The 26,106-nt window shown below is 41.4% G+C and overlaps 1 protein-coding gene across 7 annotated transcripts; it reads right to left on the reverse strand.

Annotated features, from left to right (window-relative positions):
* Nucleotides 1-10,478: 10,478 nt before the first annotated feature.
* Nucleotides 10,479-26,057, reverse strand: TUBD1 (tubulin delta 1). Of its 7 annotated transcripts, none has more exons than XM_036340191.1 (9): nt 25,895-26,057; nt 24,361-24,576; nt 22,270-22,417; nt 21,267-21,483; nt 20,189-20,420; nt 17,697-17,861; nt 14,904-15,044; nt 13,610-13,793; nt 11,834-11,936 (listed from the first exon to the last, which is right to left on the reverse strand). In XM_036340191.1, exons 2-9 carry the CDS (start codon nt 24,530-24,532, stop codon nt 11,834-11,836), a joined length of 1,362 nt encoding a protein of 453 aa, XP_036196084.1. In that variant the 5' UTR covers nt 24,533-24,576; nt 25,895-26,057. The 7 variants fall into 7 exon arrangements, 6 of the variants coding, with proteins under 6 accessions (XP_036196080.1, XP_036196086.1, XP_036196084.1 ...); XM_036340190.1 differs by lacking the exon at nt 25,895-26,057 and adding an exon at nt 25,744-25,869; XM_036340189.1 differs by lacking the exon at nt 25,895-26,057 and adding an exon at nt 25,212-25,868.
* Between the last annotated feature and the right edge of the window lie 49 nt (nt 26,058-26,106).

Consider the following 26,106-nt stretch of genomic DNA (forward strand, 5'->3'; position numbering starts at 1 on the left):
GGGAAGGTTCTGAAACTCAGTGTCTGTAGGAGCAAGTGCTCCTGTACAAACAAGCTCAGCCCACATGCTGCCCCTGTGGCTTCAGTGGACAGCATGAGACTCGTCTACTTTCAGAAAGTTTTAACTCGGCCTAGATTTCATCTATTAAAAAATATGTAGGTAGTTGGGTTGTCTGAAGGATTAAACTGCATAAAATGGAAAATACTGCCATAAATGTATGTCCCCAATTTTTAATTTAGCAAAGATAGTATTTGATACACATGCAAGAATTTTACAACATTCCACTTACTCCAAAAACTTTTTTAAATGTTTTCAGTATATGCACCCTTGTTTTGGAGTAGATCTACTCTTTCTAAAGAAGTTAAATCCAAGGTACAAATTAAAGAGAAAAACACAAATTAATGAACTAATGACTTGCTTAAGAAGACAAAAACCTTTTCAAATCTAAAAATAGGCCCCCAGGCCAAAACCGGTTTGGCTCAGTGGATAGAGCGTCAGCCTGCGGACTGAAGGGTCCCGGGTTCGATTCCGGTCAAGGGCATGTACCTGGGTTGCGGGCACATCCCCAGTGGGGGGTGTGCAGGAGGCGGCTGATCGATGTTTCTCTCTCATCGATGTTTCTAACTCTCTATCTCTCTCCCTTCCTCTCTGTAAAAAATCAATAAAATATATTTAAAAAAATAAAAATAGGCCCCCAGCTAGCCTAGATAAGGTACAAAGCACCAGTACACAAATATACTGTGAAATCATTGAAAATAACTTTCCTAACCCTCCCACCTTATAAATGTTGACAGCTTATTTTTTTTTTATTATAAAGATAGTTAATCCTAATAAATCTGGAAGTTGGAGGGGGGGGGGCGAAGTACCAGCTTTTAGTTCCTTGTTAGAAACCCCACCTATATTAGTGAGAGTTGATGGATGTAAATAGGTTTTAAACAGGGTTTTTTAAAATTTGGTTTGGTGGCAGGTGTGATCTCCCTCAATAGGCCTCAAAGTCTCATTTCTGCTAGAAAAACAAAAAGTCGTTCGTTTTATTCATGAATAATTAGTTATTAATGTGCTCACAAAAGGAGCACATTAATCAGGAGTTGAATAGCCATTTTTTAAAGCCAAGTAACTTTCCATTTCTAACTCGCATTGATCAGAGCTGTTCCGCCTTTCACGAAACATGGTAAATGAAACGCTGCAGCAAACTGGCATCCGAAGTGTTTTGTTCCTTTATTGTCGAAGGCAACAAGAAAGCACAGAATGTACCTGAAAATTCTAGAAGCAGCTGAGTCAGTAGTGTCTGGTCGTCAGGGGCTTGGGCTCCGGTCCCTCCCTTCCCAACGAGTCCAAGAGTTCACCTGAGGTAATGAGTTTGCCTTGGGGGTGAGGCCTTGGATTGCAGCAAATAAGCTACATGTATTTGCATATTTGCCCTGTACTCGCAAGAGGGATGGTAACAAAAACCCGTTCTGGGCAGATGCTTACTCATGGCCTTTAGAATTGCTTGGTGCTGGGATAGGCAGGTGCCAACTGTTTGCTCATTCTCTTTGACCAACTGGCCTTGCAGTTTGCTGTGTGGGTGTTGATACTCCTAAGTTAAACACACACAAAATTGCTTTAGGTGGCCCCCGCTCTCCACCCGAACACCCTGGACTCATTTGAGATCTGAGATTCTAATTCGGTAGTTGGGAGACCGGCCCAAACTGTGGCCCAGAGAGAGTGAGTCAGTTGTGAGTGGCTGGCTGACTGTGTGGGAACAGAAACGAATGCAGTGTAGAGGGTTTGTCAGCCAAATCCACAAATGTGTGGCTTTTTGAAACGTTGGACATCTGCTCCTCTTCATTCAAAACAAACCTGAAAAGCACAAGGTTGCTTGGCTCCTTGTTTCTTTGTGTCAGCAGTCGGTACCGCTCTCACTTGGAAAGCCTAGAACCGAAGTTAGAAAACTTGGAATCTTCAGGGCGCGCTTCAGAGGGGGTGGGACTGATCCGCCTCGGAAAGGGAAGAGAAGGTTTTACAATACACAGTGTGGAAATCCCCTTCGGGGTAATCAGCCCAGGTGTTCAACCCGTTTGTTAACCATTTCCCAGTGACTCAAAGGACAGGAGGGAGGGCTTGGACACAGGCCAGCACCATTCCTACAATGCAGTCTTTATTTGCATTGGAGACCGCATTCCTGACATCTCCACGGAAGGCTCTGGTCTCTTCTGGGCATCTCAGAGGGACCCCTCAGCCACCTCCCTAAGCTGACAGTCATAGCCTTCTTTTGAGGGTTTCCCGGGAGGAGCATCTACAACTTGCTTTGATGGCCTCCCACCCAAAGCTCTTTGAGGAAAAGCCTTGTTCCTTCGGAGAGGCCTCTGTAGGCCGATTTTCACTGCCCCCAACTAATGCCAAATACGGCCTTTCCCTGTGTTGCCAGCTGCCCCTCTGGGCAACAGCGTGAGCAGCGTATTCCTTCAGGCCACTTTCGACTGACTCAGCCGCACTGTATTGCTTAGTTGTGTCCCAGGTGGTTTCCTGTGGGGAAGTGCCTTTGTGGAGGGAGGCAGTTTGGAGGAGGGATGGTTCTGTCTTTTCCTGGAGGTGGGGAACGACTGGTCCGGCCACTGTGGTCTCGCTTGGCTCCTCACCAGGTTGTGTTGGAAACAGAGTACGTTGGGTTCCCTCCTCGCGTCACCGAGAACATGCGCTCACCTGTTTTCATCAGTTACAGAGATGAAACCCCAAAATAATGAGAGGAGGCCTTTCTCTGTTTCATTTTTTAGTGCAGCTCGGCCTCCTAGTCACTCTCACTTGAATGAGGTCCTAACTAAGCCTCCTAAAACAGCCAAACTCTCTCCACCTAACCTCATACTCGAGGCCATACTGGAGGCTCTTCAGACACCTCTGCCTCATCCTGCCCATTGCGCCAGCCCCTACCCATCCCCATGTCCGCTGTACGGTATTTTCTTTGTGCACAACCACACAACACCAGCAGTCAAGATCAGCTCCCCAGGCCCCGGCTGGGTAGCTCAGTCGGTGAGGGCGTTGTCCTGGTACACTGAGGTTGAGGCTTCAATCCTCGGGGCACATATAAGGAGCAACCAATGAATGCATAAATAAGTGGGACAACAGATCAACACTCCCCCCACCCCCTCTTTCTCTCAAATCAACAGAGAAAAAAGCTTAGCTCCCAGGACCCTCCTTCCACGCCCTGTACCAGGAAGTGGAGTGGACACTGTAACTTGATGGTTGTTTGCTTACGTTGTACCGGGCATTGTTTCAGTGCTGTCTTGCGTGAATTGTATTTAATCATTAAATCCTTGTAAACAACCCCATGAGGAAATGAAGACAGAGAGATTCAGTAATTTGCTGGAGGAAGCAAGAAAGTAGCAGAGTTAGAACTCACACCGAGGTGTTCTGGCTCCTGGCCACTCAGTTCTGCAGAAAAGTCCTGGCTTCTGCGTTACTTGTTGTATCTTGTGGTCACAAATAGGCAACACGAAGTCAGGGCCACAGCCTACAAAGTTGCTGTTTAAATGATGAGTGGCCTTTGTCCTTCCCTGGGCCAAGCATTGGCAACGCCAGCTCCTGTTGGGCAGGTTCCCAGAGTGGTGCTCGCTGTAATTATGATTACAAAGCCATTTCTATTTGTATAGACCTTTTTTCCTTTTTTCAAAGCACTTTCACATCTTCAGTGTTATTTGATCTTCATAATAACCCTATGAAATGGTTAGGGCCAGTAGTGGCATTAGCCCCACTCGGGGAGGGTGGGTTAATTCACTTTTTAAGTCTCTCCTGGGTTAAGGCATTGCGGGGAAGAGACAAAGGTGTTGAAAAATGATATTCCTCCACGAGCTTCCAGTCTTCTTGGGGGTATTAGGCATATATGCAGATAACTGCGCAGAGCGAGATCAATGCCAGAAGAAAAGAATTACTGAGTAGGAAGGATCCATCCCAAAAGGTTTCGTGCGGATGTGGCATTTGAGTTGCCAGGAGAGAGGGAAGGTATTCTAATTAGAGAAAGCCCTATGAGAGGCACTGGGAAGGAACAGGTGGGGACCATGGGGGGGTGGAGGGGGGTTGGTAGAAGAGATAAGACCAGTGAGTCATCTACCTCCTGTTATTCTTGGCCTTCGCCCCATTTTGTTTCCTTTAAAGTAACTGCATAACTCATAACTGTTGTCTGTTTTCTTGTGTTTGCTGTTTCCTCCACTAGAACATAAAAGCCCCATAAAGGCGGACACTATCGTGCTGTCCTTTGCATGCCCAGAGCCAAGCGCGGGGCCTGGCTCTCGGGAGGCTCTCGGCGAGTGTTTCCCGAACAAACGTTGCAATAGTTCAGGCGGAGCAACCGTGGAGATTCAAAGGCAGGCAGGAGGTGCTACCTGAGTAGGATCCAGGGTAGTCGGCAAAGATGGAGTAAAAGAGGTGGAGTGTGGCTGGTGGCTCAGTGGTTGGAGCATCGTCCCGGACACCAACAAGGTTGCAGGTTTCATTCCCCGTCAGGTCAGAGCACATACCTAGGTTGCAGGTTCAATCCCCGGTTGAGGTGGGAACAGGAGGCAACCAATCGATGTTCCTCTCTCCCTTGCTCTCTCTAAAAATCAGTGAAAACACATCCTTGGGTGAGGATTCAAAAAAGAAGAAGGAGGAACCAGAGAGCCCTGAGAATGCTGGTGGATCACACTGAGCCAGGAACATCGGAGGAGGAGCAAGTTTGAGGGAGACAGACAGTTGTGTTTTGAACATTCGAGGGAGATACTGAGCAACAGAACAAACGGGGGATGAGGGGGCCTTCCTATGGGTCTGTATGTCGGTTTTCCTAATTTCTAAACTCCTAGTGAATGTGCCATCCACTAGACCGCTGTCACTTCTCCCTGTCAGACAAGAAACTGGACTTCTCTGGAGAATCCTCTAGGGCAGTGGTTCTCAACCTGTGGGTCACGTCACGACCCCTTTGGGGGTTGAACGACCCTTTCACAGGGGTCGCCAAGACCATCAGAAAACACATATATAATTACATATTGTTTTGTGATTAATCACTGCTTTAATTATGTTCAATTTGTAACAATGAAATTGGGGGTCACCACAACATGAGGAACTGTATTAAAGGGTCGCAGCATTAGGAAGGTTGAGAACCATTGCTCTAGAGTAATAGGTCCCCTGTACTTTCCCAAAGTCAGGGGTGGGGCACATCCAGCCCACGGGGCCATATAAGGCCCACAAAATCATTTGGTCTGGTCTTGCCAAGGCATTAGGGTTGAGTTAATGAAATGTTTACGCAAACAGCAGGCTAATTAAGTTGATCATTTTGTGTGGCCCTCAAATGATGTTATAAGTATCCAAATGGCCTTGGCAGGAAAAAGGTTCATAAGTGATCATCTAAGCCTTGACTGGTTCTTATGCCCCACTGTTCTTGAAGAGATGGCCCCGGGGCTGGACCTTGGCCGGAGGAAACGGCTCTACATTTCCTCTCCTCTGCTGTATCCTGCTTACTCAACTGGACAGATTATCTGTCTTTATAAGGAGAAAAGTTTGGCAGAGTGATTTCCTGTATATTTCTGCTCGAGTCCAAGATTCCGGTAGCACCAGCCTAGACAGTAGTGGCTGCCACCTAGAACCCAGATGTCATAGGTATTCCCAAGTGTGCACGAGGGCCTGCTCCCAACCGCCTCTGCCAAGCCAAAAGGCAAGATTGCAGTTTTATTGCACCTTCTAGAGCACGTGGTCAAGGCAGCTTTCCATCTGGCTGCTTTCGTGCTGGGGCTGTTTACATGTTTCAGTAAGTGACTTATCCTTATTGAAGTTGGCTGGATAGGAGTTCAGAATACATGACAGATGACCAGAATTATCCCACTCACCAGGAGCACCGGAGTTCAGGAAAAACGAGGTTTACTTGTGCAATCATCCTCTGGTGGAAAGGAGGTACAGTTTTCGAAGCCTGAGGTGTCACTATTCCTGGTGTTCTGATAGAATCATGCCTGTCTGATAAAAGCATGTGTAGGGGCGTGCTTTGCACAAGTTAGGGGAATAAAATGAGGCTGAAAAATAGTGCTTTTAGGAAAATACAGATTTCAAAAGACATTTTCAGAATTTCAGCATTTTCTTCAAACATAAAGAAGCTGAGCATATGCCGAAACCGGTTTGGCTCAGTGGATAGAGCGTCGGCCTGCGGACTGAAGGGTCCCAGGTTTGATTCCGATCAAGGGCATGTACCTGGGTTGCGGGCACATCCCCGGTGGGGGATGTGCAGGAGGCGGCTGGTCGATGTTTCTCTCTCATCGATGTTTCTGACTCTCTATCTCTCTCCCTTCCTCTCTGTAAAAAATCAATAAAAAAATATATTAAAAAAAAAGAAGAAGAAGCTGAGCATAAACACATCCCCAGTCTCTGCAAAGGAGGAAGGACAAAGCTCTTTCATACCCAGAAGCTTTCCTGCTTCGTACAGCTCTTTTCAGGCTGCTCCCAGACTCGTGTGCGATATGTACCAGTCTTTTCTGTGGCAGGCAATGTTCATCATTAGAAGAACGTGTTGAGATAATAGGGACCACAAAGTTATTCTTTAATTTCTCCTTCCTCTGCCCCCAAATGAACCTGGAGCATCCTGTAGTTCCTACAACCCTTTTTTTTTTTTTTTTAAGTATATTTTATTGATTTTTTACAGAGAGGAAGGGACAGGGATAGAGAGTTAGAAACATCGATCAGCTGCCTCCTGCACACCCCCTACTGGGGATGTGCCCGCAACCAAGGTACATGCCCTTGACCGGAATCGAACCTGGGACCCCTCAGTCCACAGGCCGGCTCTCTATCCACTGGGCCAAACCAGCTAGGGCTCTTCTTTCTCTTAATGTAGTGTTTGGATTTATGTTGTCTTAAATGCTTTTAATTATATAAGAGGGCTTCAGTGATAAAATATTTTTCATTATATTTCTATCTCCAGGTACTTAGTTTCATCTAACAGTTGTGAGATCTGTTGTTAATAGGGGAGCTTTCCTGGGCTTCCCTGTGTGCCTTTAGTTTTGCAGCCTTCCATCTCCTCCATTGTTTTTTAGACAGTGAATATTATGGAGTCTCTACCAAGAGCCAGGTATTTGCTTTGCAGCAAAGAATATATGAAATGGTGAACTCAAGGCCAGGGGCCAGGTTTAGCTCATCTGTAAAACCTGCCTATGTGGTTTTCCTTGTAGGTGTTCAATGGACGTTTGTTGAATTAAGCTCACTTCCTGACTCATACTGTTCATGTGAGCCCAGCTTCAGCAAAGGCCTCTTTTTTTCAAAAAGGAAACACCCATCTCTTGCATTATGTCATGATTCTTACTATCATGTACCTAGGAACTTCTGTCATCTAGCAAGGACAAGCTTCGTTCAAGTCGTTTCTGTAATTCCCAGGACTCTGCTCCTGAAATGTTGGATAGAAATACAATGCAAGCCATATATTTAATTTTAAAATTGTTAGTAGCTACATTTTAAAAGCTAAAAAGGACCAGGTATACCAATTTGAATAATTTATTTAACCTAATTTGTCATTTCAACAATAACACTTCAAAATTAATTTAAAACATTATTTTACATTCTTTTATCCATATTATCTTCAAAACCCATGTATATTTAAACAGCACTAGCCACATGTGGCTAGTGGCTACCTTATTGGACAGCATGGGTATAGAATCTGAGTTTTTGTGTACTCGCCGTATAAATAATTAAATTCAAATAGGACAAGAGAGCTACCTTATTGGCTGCATCATTGGCAAAGGAGCTAAATTTAGATAAGATAGAATGACTTGCTAAGGGACACATAATTTAGCTTACTGTTTTTTTTTATTTATATATATTTTTTAATATTTATTAATTTCAGAGAGGAAGGGAGAGGGAGAGATAGAAACATCAATGAGAGTCATTGATCATCTGCCTCCTGCGCACCTCACACTGGGGATCGAGCCACAACCCGGCCATGTGCCCTTAGCTGGAATTGAACCTGGGACCCTTTGGTTCACAGGCTGATGCTCTATCCACTGAGCCAAACTGGCCAGGGCTTACTGTTGTTGTTTTTTAAAACTGTGTTCTAATAAGTTATTAGATTTTTCATCATTAGGTGAAGTCCATAATTCAAAAACCAAGTTTTTTTTGGAAATGCTTCTAAGCTATTATCAGTTATTTGGGGCATCATCAGCTCTCCGACCCTCCTTCTCATCTTCCTGCTACACTGGCTCCCTAGCGTCTAAATGATTGTCTATCTTTTCCCATTTCTCCCTTGAATGCCATATCTTCTCCAACACTGAGCCCACACTGTGTTCCCCACAAACTTGAACTATCTACATTGTTTATCTTAACTTCATGTGGAAGCATTCCTGCTAGTGGAAATGGAATTCTATTTACTCATAAGGCTGACGGTGCATCGTCTGAGACGCTTCCGAGTACAGGAGTAGGAAATCATTTAGTTAAAGATGTAAAGCCAGACTTTTCAGTTCACATTCCGAAAACTCATAGGAAACAATGTGGTTGAACAGATAAGCAAATATCTCTTCAATAACTGGTTAGTTGCCAAAATGACCAAGTAGTGGGTAAAGCCATATTTGGTAGGTAGAAGAACAAGAGGGGGTTGACTGCCAAACCTTAGGCTCCTGGGAAGAGAATAGTGGGATAGGAACATATGGAGCATGTTTTTGAATTTTTTGGACAGGATTTCAAGTGTGATAAACATGGTGGTCAGCAGAAGAATCACTGGTATGTACACTGAGGAGGAGATTCTGCAGAGCCAGTGAGGAGGCATTTCAGACAAACTGAAAGCCTAGACTAGAGATCACACTTCATTGTCCTTGCCCATGTACCACATCTTTCCTGTAACAAAGTTGACATGGGCATGGGCAAAACACAAAGCAACAATAAGGAAGCTAGAATCATAGCACCAGAGATCCAAAGAAAAGTAACTACATTGTAAGTGTCTTCATTTGGTCTATGTTGAATTGGTCTGTTTCCTTAACATCTTGTTCAATGCCTGACACTGAACTGTTTGAATGATTCGACTAACTGAACAGTGAATGGTAGGCACACATACTGAGTTCTAAGGGATGGCTTTGTGTTTTGTTTTTTAAAATATGTTTATTGATTTCAGAGAAGGGAGAGGGAGAGATAGAAACATCAATGATGTGCCCTAGCCGATTTGGCTCAGTGGATAGAGCGTCGGCCTGCGGACACAAGGGTCCGGGGTTCAATTCTGGTCAAGGGCATGTACCTTGGTTGCGGGCACAAACCCAGTGGGGAGAGTGCAGGAGGCAGCTGATCGATGTTTCTCTCTCATCGATGTTTCTAGCTCTCTATCCCTCTCCCTTCCTCTCTGTAAAAAAAAAAAAAAAGAAAAGAAAGAAAAGAAACATCAATGATGAGAGAGATTCATTGATTGGCTGCCTCCTGCACGCCCCCTAGTGGGGATTGAGCCTGCAACCCAGGCATGTGCCCTTGACTAGAATCAATCCTGGGACCCTTCAGTCCACAGGCTGACGCTCTATCCACTGAACCAAACCAGCCAGGACTAAGTGATGAGTTCAATAAAGGAGAAAGATGTTGCAGATTGACTGGATAGTATTGGGTGGGGAGCACCCAAAGATCCCCAGAAGCAAGAGGAAATGAATGGGAAGAAACAGGTTTTACAATCTGAAGAGCTCTCAGAGAAAAGCATAAATGGGGGAGCGTGAAAAGGGTTGAAAACAAAGAGCAGTTGGAATTACACTGTACTCACTGCCTATAGGGGTGCACCCTGGCCCTATGGGATGATGTCTGAGTGAAAACAGTGCTCCAGGGACCCACCAAGGAAACTACATGTCCAAAGCTGCTGTATCTGTATGCCCAGGAAGTTACTAGTCTGTGGTCCTAGCTGATTGGCCATTTTGTGTACACAAATCAAAGTATATTTGCAATGCCACCCCTTATCTTGAAGTTTGAGATCAGCTTCTTTGTGTTAATTTTTGAGTCAAAAGCCTAACCCCTAATAGCAAAGATTTCATATTATTCAAATAGACAAAAAAAATTCTGTGTAAATGTTTAAAACAAGTTTGCAAATATTTAGGTCCACGTAAGTGAGTGGACTCAAAGCTCTGTCTAACTGGGGTTTACTTTTTTAAAAAATGTTTTTTTAATTGATATTAGAGAGGGAGAGGGAGAAACAGAAACATCCATTCGCTGCCTCTTGCACACCCCACACTGGGGATTGAGCCAGCAACCTGGGCATGTGCCCTGACCGGGAATCGAACCGGTGACCTCTTGGTGCATGGTACGATGCCCAACTAACTGAGCCACAACTAACTGAACCACCCTGGCCAGGCAGGATTTATTTTTAATATTCACCTGCCATTAATTCCATGAGTTGCCAAATTAGTAATATATGTGTCCCCATGGTACCTTTCTTTAAATATAAAATTATTTCAACTTAAGACTTTTTTTAAGCTAAACTTTAAGCAAGTTTCTTCAGAATCAGCTTACCCCTGGGTGAGATCATTCAGTTACAGATATTTACTAATGCTGGTTTAGTTTGGAAAATTGATTTAGTCTTAGGATCTCTTCAGTGCCAAACAATTACTTTTAATGTTATTTTGTAAAAATTATGATGTAATTATTTTTCAAGTATACTTGGGTTAACAAAATGCAGCAGTGGGGCGTGCCTTTTAGCAGCTGAACAGACAGACCACTTTTTACATTCCTTAGAAATAAGATATGGTTCAGTATTTTAAATCATAGCAACAGTTGATAAGAAAAACAGCAAAAAAGGTAATCGTTTCCATATGGAAAGAAAAGGAAGAGCCAGTGAAGCTGTGAACTGTCATTTTTCCAAATAAAAATAAATCACCACTGGTAGATTTGGCAGAAAGGGCAAATGTTCCTATTTCCCATTTTACATTTGTTAATACATCACATGTGATGTGTTTATTGAAGTACACCACTCCCCGCAAACTCAGTTGCCAACTTTCAATTGTGTTTTGTCCTGAGTGAAACCGACACCTCTGGATGTGCCAATTTCATCAAGCACAGTATTTCCTTGGTGATAATTTTCTCAACTTAGTGAAATTTTGGTGCAAGCTCTTACCCCTTTTACTGAAAAGCATATAACCATCTTCTAAATACCTATAATAAGTTAAAAGCACTAGTTGGAATAAAATCAATTTCTGCCCTGGCATTCCAAAATCTAAAAGAAAAACCAACCCAATTTTCTGATAACCAAAAAGGTTAAGAAAAGTAAACAAATTAACCATTTACTCATTTACCTTAGTATTTAAGCATGATGTATATTTATTAACAAAATCCTGGCTTTATTTTTAAATAGCTGCTTAAGGTAGAAATCTTACCTGTTATAGAATAAAATATACAAGATGTTCACTCTGTAATATTTAACAACAGCTCCCTCTTGTGGTTCAGAACGTTCACTTCAAAGATAAATACATTTACATACAGAACTGCAATTTCTTAACTTAAAATTGTGCTGTGAAAATTTAGCACACATTTAATGAATCCTTTTTGAAGTGAAGAAGGAAGAGTTAGGCATATAGGGACAAAACAGAATATTCCCCTTTTTGGATAGTTCCAGAGTTCCAACATCTAAGCAAAGTGTTTCCAAAGTTCTTTATAGAAGCACCAATTTTTTGTCTTGCAAATGAAAATACCAAGTAGATGTTTTCATTGAAAAGATGATATTCTCTATTTAAAAGGTTCTTCTCCTCTTCTGTGGGCATAGTATGCAGAAGAAATAAGCATTTGACTTGGCTGGCTTTCAAAGATCAAAATTTGAAAACATACAGTGAAAAGAGTATTGAAAATATTTTAGTCCAAAAATGACATAAGGCATTTTCCCCCTTGAACCTTTTGTTCAAGATCAGAGATTGCGGTAACTGGCAACAACCTGTTCTAACAATGTGAAACTGTCCAAAAAGTCCTCTTCTTCAATTCCAAACTTTGTGTACTGATGAATGTAGGCTCTGGCAAAAGAAACAGAAAATGTAAAATGAAAAATACCAGACAGATAAGTAACTCTTAAAGTCAAACAATAAGTAGACCTTTCCCAGCTCATGAACATTTAAAGATGATAGACTATCTTTAAAGTCTTTCTTTTGCTTCAATGTTGGCTCCAAAGATTAGCAAACTTTCGAGGTTTATGCAGGCTCCCTGCCTGTTTAGTGTCCAAGAGAGTGACGATAAACTTGGGAATACTAGTTAATCCAAGTGGAGGCCTTGTCCAATCATTTGAGGAATTTTTCTTTGACAGCTGGTCACTGTGGCAGAGGTCAGGAAACCTGATAACACATTTCCTAATATGAAGTAGACGTTCCTTAGTATCAAGTGGAGTTGCACTTGGAATGTTTCTGAGCAAGATAAAGATCTCTTCTATTATTTCAAGGGTCTTATTTTACTTATTTATTTTTAAATATATTTTTTATTGATGTTAGAGAGGAAGGGAGAGGGAGAGAGAGAGAAACATCAATGATGAAAAAGAATTATTGATCGGCTCCCTCCCACATGCCCCCTACTGGGGATCAAGCCCGAAACCCAGGCAACATGCCCTTGACAGGAATCAAACCCAGGACCCTTCAGTCTGCAGGCCAATGCTCTATCCACTGAGCCAAACCGGCTAGGGCTCAAGGATCTTATTTTAGAAAACTATCTGATTGTCCCTGTCTTATAATGAAATTTCTGCTTTAATTTCATTTCAGGTAGAAACTAATTTAGTCAACAGCAATAACAATAATAAACAATGACTGAGCATTTACTAGTCAGGCACTGCACTAGATGTTTGACCATGATTATCTCATTTAATCCTCGCCACAGGTCCTCTCAGTTTGGACCCATTATGCAGATAAGGAAGTGAAGCCTGGAGTAACATGCCTAAAGTTTTACACCCACAGAGTGGTAGCCATGCTTGCTCCACGTTGTGGATTGAACGTTTGTGTCCCCCAAGGTAATGCTATTAGGAAGTGAGGCCTTTGGGAGGTGATTAGGTCATGAGGGTGGAGCCCTCAAGAACAGGACTAGTGCCCTCATAAAAGAGGCCCATGAAAGTGCCTTTACCTGTCCTGACACAGAGAAAAGACACCACCTGTGAACCAGAAAGTGCATTTTCACCAGACATCCAATCTGCCATCACCTTAACCCTGGACTTCCCAACCTCCAGAACTGTGAGAAAGAAACAAATACTGATCTTTATAGGCTACCCATCCCATGCTATTTTTGTCAAAGAAGCCCAAACAGGCTAAGATGCTATAGATCAGCGGTTCTCAACCTGTGGGTCGCAACCCCTTTGGGGTTCGAACGACCCTTTCACAGGGGTCGCCTAAGACTATCAGAAAACACATATATAATTACATATTGTTTTTGTGATTAATCACTATGCTTTAATTATGTTCAATTTGTAACAATGAAAATACATCCTGCATATCAGATATTTACATTATGATTCATAACAGTAGCAAAATTACAGTTATGAAGTAGCAACGAAAATAATTTTATGGTAGGGGGTCACCACAACATGAGGAACTGTATTGAAGGGTCACGGCATTAGGAAGGTTGAGAACCACTGCTATAGATCTTGCCTTGAGTTTTAAATTATATTATCTGCCTGAGGTTAGGAAGGTTTGTAGATTGATCTTTTACTTACTTTGAAGCAAACATATTCCATGCTTTGCCCACAATCATATCAAGTGGTTTTACTAAGAACTGGCTGTTGCTGACCAACGCTGCAGACTTCTCATATTTGTTAAAGGCTCGTTGGGTTTTCCACATATTGAAAGCGTTATCAGGTTCTAACCAGGAAGTATAGAGGGCTGGATCTTTAAATCCCCCTAGAGTAAAACAACATAAGCCACTGTTCACATTGTAAATCATTTATTTTTAAAACAAATTAATAAAGGAATATTTCCTTATCCACTTAACCAAATATCTTTTGTTTTGCCTTTTAAAACTAGCCTTATATTTAAAAAGTAAATTTTTAAAAAATTAAAAATAAAACTAGCTTTACATTGCTTTTGATAAATGATTTGTACTCATCATAACAGAGAGAGAGAGAGAGAGAACTATTAATGTGAGAGAGACACATTGATCAGTTGCCTCCTTCACATGCCCCAACCAGGGATGGGGACCAAGCCTGCAACCGAGGTACGTGCCCTTGACCGGAATTGAACCCAGGATCCTTCAGTCCGCTGGCCAATACTCTATTCACTGAGTCAAACCAGTTGGGGTGAAATGTTCTCTTTTTAATTGCTACTAGTTATTTATCTAAGGGGTATTACAAGAACTAGATTGTTTGGTGTTCTTTATATCACAGCTAGAAGCAGCCAATTGGACACTGCTGAAACCATCAAATAAGGATAATATAAATCTAGAGACATGCCATAGAAACACAAAAATAACAAGAGATTGCTCTTTCAACTTCCTGAAAATTTTGTAACAAAACGCTTGTCACAGAGACCACTAGCTGTCCCACAAGACTGTTCTCTCTCTTTAGTAACAAAACCACCAAATTTTAACTGTGCTCACGGTGACCCTTGCAGCGAGGTGTGGCATGTGGTTCAGTCCCAGTCAAAAGGATATAAACACCAGTGTGGTGTGCAACTCTAGGAGGAGGAGGTGTGCCCCTCTTTGCTCCTTTCTATGTGAGTTGGTGGCCGAACTCTAACAGATGTCTTGGACTAAAAGGAAGAAGCCATAAGGTAAAAACAATAGAACAACTAGATTCAGGAAGAAAGAATTAAATTTGTATCTTGTTTAAACCATCCCTATTTTGGTGTTCAGTCCACATACTGATAAAATGGTTTCATTTTGCTATAAAAACACATAATTATTATTTTTCTTTCTCTAAGAATAAATTCAGGGATAAATTTATTTTTAAACCATGTGTACCATATGCATGTGCAAAAAAGCACATCTTAATTTTCAACTTAACCCCTGCTTACCCAGATCCGCACTGTGCACCTCTTTCCCACGAAGGATGACCAAGTTAGCAAGAGACGTGTTAAAGTGAAGGTTCTTGTTGGCAGACATTTTACCAAGAGTAGGAGCTCCTGATAAAGGAGGCCGTACCTGCCAATCAATACCTACCAAAAGAAAAAAAAAGCAAAAATAAAGCAAGAGATTTTATGAATGGCTTTGAACAGGAAGAGAAAAGTGTGTTACAGAATTTATATACTTTACATAAATTTTTATTTGATAACTAAAAGTTTTTTTCTGCTGAGAGAGGGTGGTAGCCAGCCTCCAAGATGAATCCCAATGACTCTTGCCTCCTGAAATTCAGGTCCTTGTGTGGCTCCTTCCCACATGGGATAGGGCTGACCTTAATCACCAAAAGGGTGGTGCAGAAATGATGGCATGTGGCTCCAAAGCCAGGTCATAAAACACACTGTAACTTCCACCTGGCTCCATCTTGGATCACTCATTCCTCCTGCTGCTAGGACATGTGGCAACAGATATACTGCTGGTGGCAATATTAGTGGGGTCAGTCTTTATATAGAGCAGTCTGATAACAAATGAAGAGTTTTAAAACTGTATTCTTCAACCTTGTTAGTGATGGATATATATTTATTCATATATTTATATACACGAATATTTATATGTTCAAAGCTCTATTATAGAATTGTACACCTGAAACTTAGATAATTTTATTAACCAATATCACCCCAATAAATTCAACTTTTTAAAAAAGCTCTATCTATACCTGTGGAAAAAAAAATGTTAACACCCTAAAGTCCCTCATAGAAAAATGACTAAACAAATTGTCGTTTATTGACCTGAGCTCAGCACAGCACACCTTACATTATTACCCTTAGGGACACAGTGTTCCTTGCGATGTGAACAGGTTTTGCTAGAAAAACAGGTATATACTGTGACCCAAAAAATTCGGGAAGCATTACTTTAAGATGTGAACTATCCACTTATCTCCAAACCTCAGGCACTATAATCTAAAATTCCCTAAGGAATTACAATTAGATGTAGAAGAAATCCACTTCCATAGTATTGAAATCTAAATTATTGTGTGGTAAAATATACACTACAAAGATAATACTTAGTAGTGATTTCCAGTTAACCATGACAGATTGAATAAACAAGTTTACTGCCACTGTCTCCCCAAATTTCACTAACAAGACAATATAAGATTTTTTTTTTTTTTTTTTTTTAAGGCATAAGAAAAAAAAAAAGGCAGAGGAGATCATGGTAGCGAAATGTTGGAAGCTGGAAAGGAGTGGTTACTAATTTAGCAACCAGGGAAAGCTGAAACTCCTGCGCCCAGTGGAGGTCCTGGAGGCGGGCCAGGCACTTCCAAAAGAGGAAGAAACAGGGGTATTAGTTAAAAATCTGGCTGAGAAGCACTGAGAGCCCCAGACCCTTCCCACTCCCTGCAGCAAGGGGAGTGCACACCTCCATTAGGAAGGGCTAAGCCACTGAGGCTCTGGCCTGAAGGACACTATTGCTGGGCCACTATTTCAGGCTCTGAAGATATAGCAGGAAACAAAATAGATTTTTTAAAAACCTTTATGTTCTACTAAGATAAATCAAAAGGTCCACATTAAGGAATTTCAAAATGCTGAAGACAGAGAAAATCCTAAAAGATTCAAGAGAGAACAAAACAGGATTAGGAATCAGATCCACTTCTCAACAGTAGCACTGGACGATAGAAGATGATAGAGTAATGCATTCAAAATACTGATTGAAAATGATTCCCAACCTCGAATCCTGTACCTAACCAAATTATCAATGTCATGAAAGGGCAGAATAATGATATTACATGGCTTAACTATGAGTATTTACGTAGCAAAAGTAATTCAACCATTGATAACTGATCTAATTCAAAAGTTGTGCGTGCGTGCGTGTGTGGAGGCGTGTAAAAAGGTTCTATCCTCAATTTTTACATTAGGGAGGCAATTGATAATATCTAAACATGTAAAATAAAACAAGTAACAGTATAAGCAAGATATTTAGAAATATGGAGACAAATTCCAGAAGCAGCAGCTAAAAACATTGAAAGTAAGGCATCAGCGGGGCAGTGGGGGAGGTGTAGGACAGGGCACTGCTCTTTTCCTCATTATAAATTCATGCAGGCAATTACTTGGCTTTTAAAAAAAGGTTGAGTTATAATATACATACAGTGCAATGTATGTAAACAAAATCGTAAATATTTTATGTTTATAATACAAATCTATAAATATTAAAATGGATTTAAGTATACACTTAAATGAGTTTTAACTACTTGTGTTTTTTTTAAAAATTTTGTTAATATATTTTTTTGTTGATTTCATAGAGGAAGGGAGAGGGAGATAGAAACATCAATGATGAGAGAGAATCATCGATTGACTGCCTCCTGCACGCCCCCTACTGGGGATTGAGCCCGCAACCTGGGCATGTAGCCCTGACCAGAATCCCAATGACCCTTCAGTCCACAGGCTGATGCTCTATCCACTGAGTTAAACTGGCTAGGGCTTAATTACTTGTTTTTAAAAACTCTGTTCATATATTACTTTAATAAAACTAAAATGTAAATAAAAATAAATTCACAGTTATCTGAAATTATTTTGGGAAATGACACTGTGGGGTGATTAGGAAGCCCTCCCGGGATATCCTGGTGAGTCAGGCCCCTCCCTGACCAGAAGAAGGGGCCATTATTTTTTAACTGGCCCAAGCCAGTTTATATTGAGAACTCCAGTATAGGCATTCTTCCCAGCTTGTGGGCTACATATTTTTAAAATACCCTTTACCTTCTTCCATTTTTGCATTAGAAATGAGCATCTGTCTCAAATGCTTGAGGAGGCCAGCCCAAGTAAACGTGCTGTATGCCAGGGAGTGCTCAGACATTTGGGGAATGTTACGAACACCCAGCATCTTGAATTCAGGATGGGGAACTAAATTCTCCAGTAAGTCTCCTGTAAAGAAAAAAAAAATTTAACTAAAATTTAATTCTGCATTGTTCCAGTTGGTCTATACACAACCACAATTTGATGGTCTTTGAGTATTTTCTCCTCCAAGCCAGAATTGCTTAAATTTTAAAATGTAAATAAACTTTCAGAGACAGTCTATTAGAGACTATGTATTTGCTTCATTTTGGCACCAATTTTAGCATGAGTGAGAAATAACACTTTGCCAAAAAAGAAACAAAGAGTTCAGAAACCAAGTAACTGTTTATATGAATGAAATATTTAGCTAACAGAGTAAGCCTAAGAGTTAATATGCTTTTATTGTCTTTCTGTATTCACTAAATATTTCTTTAGAAATTTTCCTAGTTCTCTAATTTATTTTATCTAGTTAAATGATAATCAGAACTGAGAAGCAAATTTATGTTGTTTCCATGCCACCCAGCCTATGAGTTATAGCAGCCTGAGTGGACTAAGACAGACTAATCTATGGACGTCCTGCCTTCTCAATCCATCAGTCTTCCTCTTTCTTTTCTTATTTTTTTGTTTTGTTTTGTTTTTTTGTTAATCCTCACCTGATTCACCTGATGATATTTTTCCATTGATCTTTAGAGAGAGTGGAAAGGAGAGGGAGAAACAGAGAGAGAGAAAAAAAAAATTGATGTGAGAGAGACATATCAATTGGTTGCCTTTGCACACACCCCGACCAGGGCAAGGGGTTGAGCCTGCAACTGAGATATGTGTCCTTGACCAGAATCAAACCCAGGACCCTTCAGTCCAAGGGCTGAGGCTCTATCCAGTGAGCCAAACCAACTAGGGCAGTGTTCCCTTTTCTTCACCTCCCTCCTTATTTAGCTCCTTGCCCTTCTGTCTCTTCATCAAATCTTTCTGGTGAAAAAATCCAATCTTGGATCGGCCCCGTGCTTCCCATTCTCTGTGCCCTTCAGAGTATAGCTATAGAATGTCACCCCAGATGGCAGACTGGGACCCCCTCGGAATTCACAATCCCCAATTGCTTTGTTGAGAAGGTGATGTCTCCAAACACTTGAGCAGAACTATGTGGGTATCTGAGGTCTTTAGTGGACTTATGTTTTAAAAATTGAGCAATTGAGGAATTGAGGAAGAAACAAAATTGGAGGAAAGCTAAAGGACCTGTTTTAGACACAGTGTGTTTGGAATGTCCATGAAATGTGTACATAGAGATGTCAGGAAGGCTCCTCAATATAGGAATCTGGAGCTCAGGGAATTGGTCAGAGTTGGAGATAAACTGGCAGGTTGGAAAAGACAAGTGGTATTTAAAGCCATGGAACTAGGGAGAGGATCCAAGACTAGCATTTAGAGCCTGAAAAACAGAGGAAAAAGGGGAATAAAAGGAGTAGTCATGGAGACAGGAGAAAAATCAGTAGAGAGGCTGTCACAAAAGGCAAAGAGGAAGAATGCAAACAGATGACAGAGATGGCACCTACAGGTCTGAGCACACTGATAAGATGTGAGGACAGTGGGAGAAATCAGTGATTTGAACTGAAGAAGAGGTGGCAGGAGAGGAAGACAGGGGAAAAATGATAAATCCATTCAGAACATGCTAAATTTGAATAAGCAGAAGGTAACTAAGAAAACTGAGATAGGGAAAAACTATTTGGGAAAGAGATTAGAGTGGGGCAAGGGAGGGGGATATAGATTACAGAGTCATTTGCATCTAGATGATTTGAACTGATAAGGCACTATTTGCCAAATAAGCTGGAAGAAAAAAAAAAGGTGGGTTTATCTTTATTTTTATTGATTTCAGAGAAGAAGAGAGAGATAGAAACATCAATGATGAGAGAGAATCATTGATTGGCTGCCTCCTACACGCCCCACACTGAGGATTGAGCTCGCAACCCAGGCATGTGCCCTGACCGGGAATCATTTCTAACCGTGACCTCCTGGTTTATAGGTCGATACTCAACCACTGAGCCACTCCGGCCAAGGTGGTGGGTCTTTCTGGAGTGATAAAAATGATGGTTGTAAAACTTTGTGGATATGAAAAAAACACTGACTTGTACACTTTAAATGGGTGGATTGTATGGTATGTGAATTATACCTCAAAGTTTTTCTGAGAAAGAAAGAGAGAGAGAATACTTAAGAATAGTCCATGGGCATCCACCACTCTTGAGAGAAATGTAGTAACTTTCTCAAACATTTCGGTAAGACAGTTCAGAGAGCTAAGCAGCTCCTTAGGAAGGCTTTTGAGATGAGAGAGACTGAGTGTATCTGGCAGAGGAGAGGAGCCAAGGAAGAGTAATTTCGAGGCTCTCAGAACTTAAGACTTTCCTATCAATAACATACAGGAGGACAAATACCTAGTGGATTTCTTCTGTAGTGAGATGAGCCTTCCTCAGAATATGTAGGCTGGAACACACTGCCCAGCTGATGGGCGAGGACTTGATTTATATCCCTGAAGGAGATCTGCTTGATATTCATCAGTTTTGCACAGATCTTATGAAGAGCATCATTCTCGTGAACAAGGAGGGCGTCTGAAGATCGGTACAAGTGAGAAAGAGTCAAAATGGAGTTGTAATTCTGAACGATAACCTGGAGAGGAGAAGGTCAGAAATAAGAAAAGCAGGAGAGAATAGTGGTTAAGAGGGTGGATCCTCAGGGCATCCTGCCTGGGATCAAGTCCTGGCTCTATCACTTTCTGGCTATATGACCTTGTACAAGTTGTTTAATCTCTCTGTGCCTCAGTTTCCTCTCTGTAAAGTGGGAATAATAATTATACCAGCCTCGTAGAGTTTTAAAGGTTGATGATAGAATGCATGTAAATCACTAGAACAGTGCCCTGTATATAGTAAAGATTTAATGGATGGCAAGCGTTACTATCACAATTCCTTCCTACAGTGACTTCTCTCACCTCCATGTTATGATTTCTCAAGGTCTCTGCTTTATATACTGTAGACCAGGGGTCCTCAAACTATGGCCCGCGGGCCACATGCAAATACAAATATTGTATGTGTTCCCGTTTTGTTTTTTTACTTCAAAATAAGATATGTGCAGTGTGCATAGGAATTTGTTCATAGTTTTTTTTAAAACTATTGTCCGGCCCTCCAATGGTCCGAGGGACAGTGAACTGGCCCCCTGTTTAAAAAGTTTGAGGACCCCTGCTGTAGACAGTGGGACTAACTCAGGAATGGGTCCCTGAGAGAAAATGTAAAATTGTCTTCTTCGGAATTTTTAGAGATCAGGACACCTCATCTGTTTGCAAAAGTTTGAGCAAAGTTAAATGAATTGTTCACGCAAGTACCATATTGTATAGTCACTCCTGAAGCAGTAACTTAACATTTCCAAAGAAAGGGTCAGACCTATCTTTTGCCTACATGTATTGCAACTGCAGCAGGATTGAAATATAAAAATATAAAATTTCAGTGAATGTGTTCTTACCTCACCAGTTCCATAAGGCCATATAATGTGATTCATTTTCAAGGAGTTGGAATACTGATCTTGTAAATTCCGTGTAATGAAGGCTCCTAGCCCAGATCCTGTGCCTCCAGCCATACTCATTATGATGAAAAAACCACTCAAGGAGTCACATTTCTCTACTTCCTTCTGGATTAGGTTCATTATAGATTCTTCATGTCTGGGTCCATGAACAGAGTAACTATGCAATGCAGAAAGAACAAATACAAACACTTTACAGTTTAACCAGAGATATGCAATGCAGAGAGAAAGGTATAGGACAGAGAAGGCTTTTTAACCCCATGAACATGAGCTAACTCTCATGAAAGGCACAAAATGTAAAATACACAAGTTAAACATACTTAACAGGAGAGCAGGAATGCTAGGACAATGAATTGACTAGGTACAGAAAATTCTCTGTTACAGGCCATTCCTTTAGCTGGAGATTCCAATTACCAGGTAGTTCTGTAAGGTTATGGTAAAACATAACATTCAGTACTCATAACAATACTCCTAAAGCAGTGGTTCTCAAACTTTTTTGAACATTACAATCACCTAGGGAAGCTTTGAAAAATCCCAATATCCGGGCTTCTTCCCATACCAATTAAATCAGAATTTTTGAATTGAGCCTAGGCACTGGAATTTCCCAAAGAACCCCAGGAAATACTACTGCCTCATTGTATTCCCCATTAGCTGGAATACCTGCGAGATAAAGATATTGATAATAAGTTAGTTGGCAGAATGACAGTGAAGAAGTGGAAAACCCTGCTGCAAGAGGTCCACGGTTTCATCATTACCTGGACCTGAAGCACAGACATACATGAGATAGAATGAGAGTTTCTTCTAGGTGAAGTTATACCCTAAATTTTAAAATAGTAATTTTAAGATTATGTGCACATTATATCAACCGTGCAGTTGTAACTACACTCTCTACTAATCGACTATGTAGCTGTATCTAAAATGAAAAATCATGATGAATTATTCTTACCCATATGCCCAGTTGTTTCCAGAACCTTGTTTTTGACAGAAGCATGAATGCTGGCCATATTTCCATCGGCCAGACTGGGCAGCCTTTGATAGTGTTTGATTGATAACTTTAGGTTCCATGTCAACAAGTACAGCCCGGGCAATTGGAACTAGAGATGAGGGGGCGGAATAAAAGAATAATATTTCATATGTCATATTTAGGCTAACACAGAGTATAAACTTCTAATTTCCCCCTGCCACACACAAAAAAAATCCGAAGTTGGAGGATAGAAAGATTGGTCATACTGCTCAGAAATCAAGGTGGGCAGCAGTAGGTATATGCAGATGGTTCATAATGTCTAGCATTCTGCTAAGCAGGATGAATCAGTGTGAGTTACAATGATCACTGGGTCAGGTCTACAAACATCTGTTGAGTGCTTACCATGTGCCATGTACTGGGAACACAGAGATGAAGGCAACACCAATCCAGCCCTAGAAGGGCTAGTTGGAGAGATGAAACAATCACTGTATCATGTGATGACTCACGACAAATCCACACTAACTGAGTAGTATATTCGGAGGTACAAAATACCATGAACACAACAAGCAGTTTAGGATTGTTGAAGCAGATGATGGAGGAGGGAGTAGAAGAAGTGATGGATGGAGATGGAAAGCAGGCAGGGCTCAGATTTTGGAAGTCCTTGTGTACAATGTTAAAAGCTTGAAATGATCTTTTAGGCAATGTGAAATCACTGAAAATGTTCAAGCAGGGGAGGAATAATCAGATGTCTTTTTTTTTAAAAAAGATATTTTTATTAATTTCAGAGAGGAAGGGAGAGGGAGTGAGAGAGAAACATCAATGATGAGAGAGAATCATTGATTGGCTCCCTCCTGCATGGCCCCTACTGGGGATTGAGCCCACAACCCGGGCGTGTGCCCTTGACTGGAATTGAACCTGGGACCCTTCAGTCCGTAGGCCGACACTCTATCCACTGAGCCAAACCAGCTAGGGACAGATGTCTTTTTAATACAGCAGTGTGGAGGATAGATGTGATAGACACAGGAGTTTAGGCAGGGAAACTGAGAGTGTTTTGAAACAGTCCATGTGAGAGAGGACAAGAGTCAGAACTAAGGTAATGACAGTGGAACATGGAAAAGGCAGAAGGGTTTCAAGAGATATGTAGGAGGCAAATCAAGCATATCTTTTTTGAATATGTTTTGATTTATTTTAGAGAGAGGAAGGGAGAGGGAGAGATAGAAACATCCATCAGCTGCTTCCTACACACGCCCCCCCCTCCCAACCCCGCCTACTGGGGATGGAGCCCAAAACCCACGCATGTGCCCTGACCTGAAATTGAACCATGACTTGGACACTCAACCACTGAGACACACTGGCTGGACTAAATTAAGCAGATCTTGATGTCTGATGGTATGTGGGCAGTAAGAGCCCAAGTTTTAAAGGAAAGATAATGAATGATGCTGGATATGGAGATGCTGACTTTGAAGTACACATGGGAGATGCAGGTGGAGACGTCCACTAGTCATTGCCTGGAAGTGAGGCTAGGGTAGAGATTTGAGAGTCATTCGTGTAAAAGATGTCACAAATTACAAGAGAAACTGAAATTGCCCAGAGAGAACTATATAAGTGAGGACAGAGGAGCACCTGAGATACAACCATTGGAGAAGAAAGGTTCAGATTCTAAGAAGAAGGAGTTTTAAGGAGGGAGTTTTCGAGTTAGTTACCAAATCCAGTAGAGAATTAAGTAAATGAAGAAAATAAAACAGCCACTGGATTTGGTAATTAGGCTATCACTGGGAACTCTTCTTAGAGCAGCATCAGTGGTGTAGGGCAGAAGCAAGATTATAGCTGGTTAAAGTGGGTAATCCTTTGAGACTCTTAGCTGAGAAGGTAAAGAGGTAATAAAGAAGACTGTGCTGAGGGGGAAGATGCCACCATAATGGCAAAGGTTGTTAACACAGAAACAAAGGATCAAGCGCAAAGTCATTCCCTAATAAGATGCGAAGGGATGACATTCAGACACGATGTGGATGGCCTGGCCTTGAAGTGGCTGGTTATGTCAGAGTAAAGGAGAGGACTGTGAACCACACATACCTCCATGTTCCTCCTCGCTGAAGAATCTTTCTTTGCAAGATGCTTGATATGCCTCATTCTCTCTTTTAGAGCAGAGTCCCTGGGGACAGTGTGAATCACTAAATAGAGCATCAAATACTTCAAAACCAATCTGATTGCCACACTGACCAAGTTGCACTGTTACTATTGACATGCTGAGACACAAACTAGGCCTATTTCCTCAAAAAAGTGAGCAACCTGTAATAGAAAAATATAAGCTTTGAGAACACTACATTATCAACAACTAAAGGACAAATAAAATGCCATGTATGCTAATATACATCAATAAAATACATAATTTAAAAATGCCATATGCATATATGGTGTTACAGATGAAATAGCTATGTCGTCTAAGGAACCAATCATTTAAGGAAGTTGTTCCTTTTCTCAACATGGTTTTGGAATTTACTGTACCCAAATCTATTCATACACAGCTCAACAGTTTCCAAAGTCTGATTTGCATTCCCTATTTTCCTATGCATGTATTTGAAACAAAACAAAACAAAAAATGCATGCTGGTTGAAGGAATTAATAGTATACACTTCCCACCACAGGGACACATAGAATGCAGAAGTTAAGTCAACAATTGTACATTTATTAATTAACATTAATTTTCTCTCTTCTAAATAATGACTTTCTCTCTCTCTCCACCAATCACCTTTCGGGCCTGGTAACTACAGTAACACTTATAAGAAAGACTGTGTTTAGCTCAGGTAGGACAGCAAGGAAGACCAAGCTTGGAAAAATTGGACCAGATGAAATATTACAGCAAGTCTTCACTATTTTTTAACAATGAAAAGAGACAATTTTTATTTTTATTTTTTTGTAAATACCTCAGACCAGGTCTATGCAGCACTGGAAAGAGCAGTGACTTGTGAGCCATACTCTGTACTCATAATTTCCTTTTTTCTTTTTAAATATAGTTTTATTGATTTCAGAGAGGAAGGGAGAGAGATAGAAACATCAGTGATGAGAATCACTTATCAGCTGCCTCCTGCACGCCCCCTACTGGGGATCGAGCCCGCAACCCGGGCACATGCCCCTGACTGGAATCGAACCTGGGGCCCTTCAGTCTGCAGATCGAGGCTCTATCCACACAGCCAAACCAGCTAGGACTGTACTCATAATTTTCAAACTACCTTGCAAACTAGGTATCATTACTCTCGTTTTATAGATAAGGAAACTCAGGCTCTGAAAGGTTATGTGACTTTCCCATGCCCACTTAAGTAATAAATAGCAAAGCCAAGACTCTCCTTTTCCCCACTAATCCTAGGAGTTCCCCCATTCACCCCACTCACTGACAGCCCCAGGACCAGCCGGTTCTGTCCTGTTCAAACTTCAGAGGGCCATTATGCGCATGCTCACTTTCAACACCCAAAAAAACTAGGGACAACGAATGCGCATGTTCCACAAACGAAGAGTTTTGTTGTATTTTTTTTTCTTTTCCTATTCAGAAAGGTTAATTACGCATGTTCAATTTCAATTTATCAACTTCAAACACGCTACGCATGCTCACTGTTGATCAAATGCTTGAGCTGACATTGCGCATGATCCAGCTTCCACAAGCGGCTTCAGCTGGGTTTCTGCGCATGTGTCTGCCAGTACCTCACTTCTGGCGATAGTTGTACGCATGTGCATTGCCCACAGTCGGCTTCACAGAACCTTGTGCGCATGCTCTCGCGCTGAACTTGAGGAGCCAGTCTAAGGCCTAAGCGCAGACGCACTGAG

Source organism: Myotis myotis, unplaced genomic scaffold, assembly GCF_014108235.1.
Source record: "Myotis myotis isolate mMyoMyo1 unplaced genomic scaffold, mMyoMyo1.p scaffold_m19_p_17, whole genome shotgun sequence".
Classification (NCBI taxonomy): Eukaryota; Metazoa; Chordata; class Mammalia; order Chiroptera; family Vespertilionidae; genus Myotis; species Myotis myotis.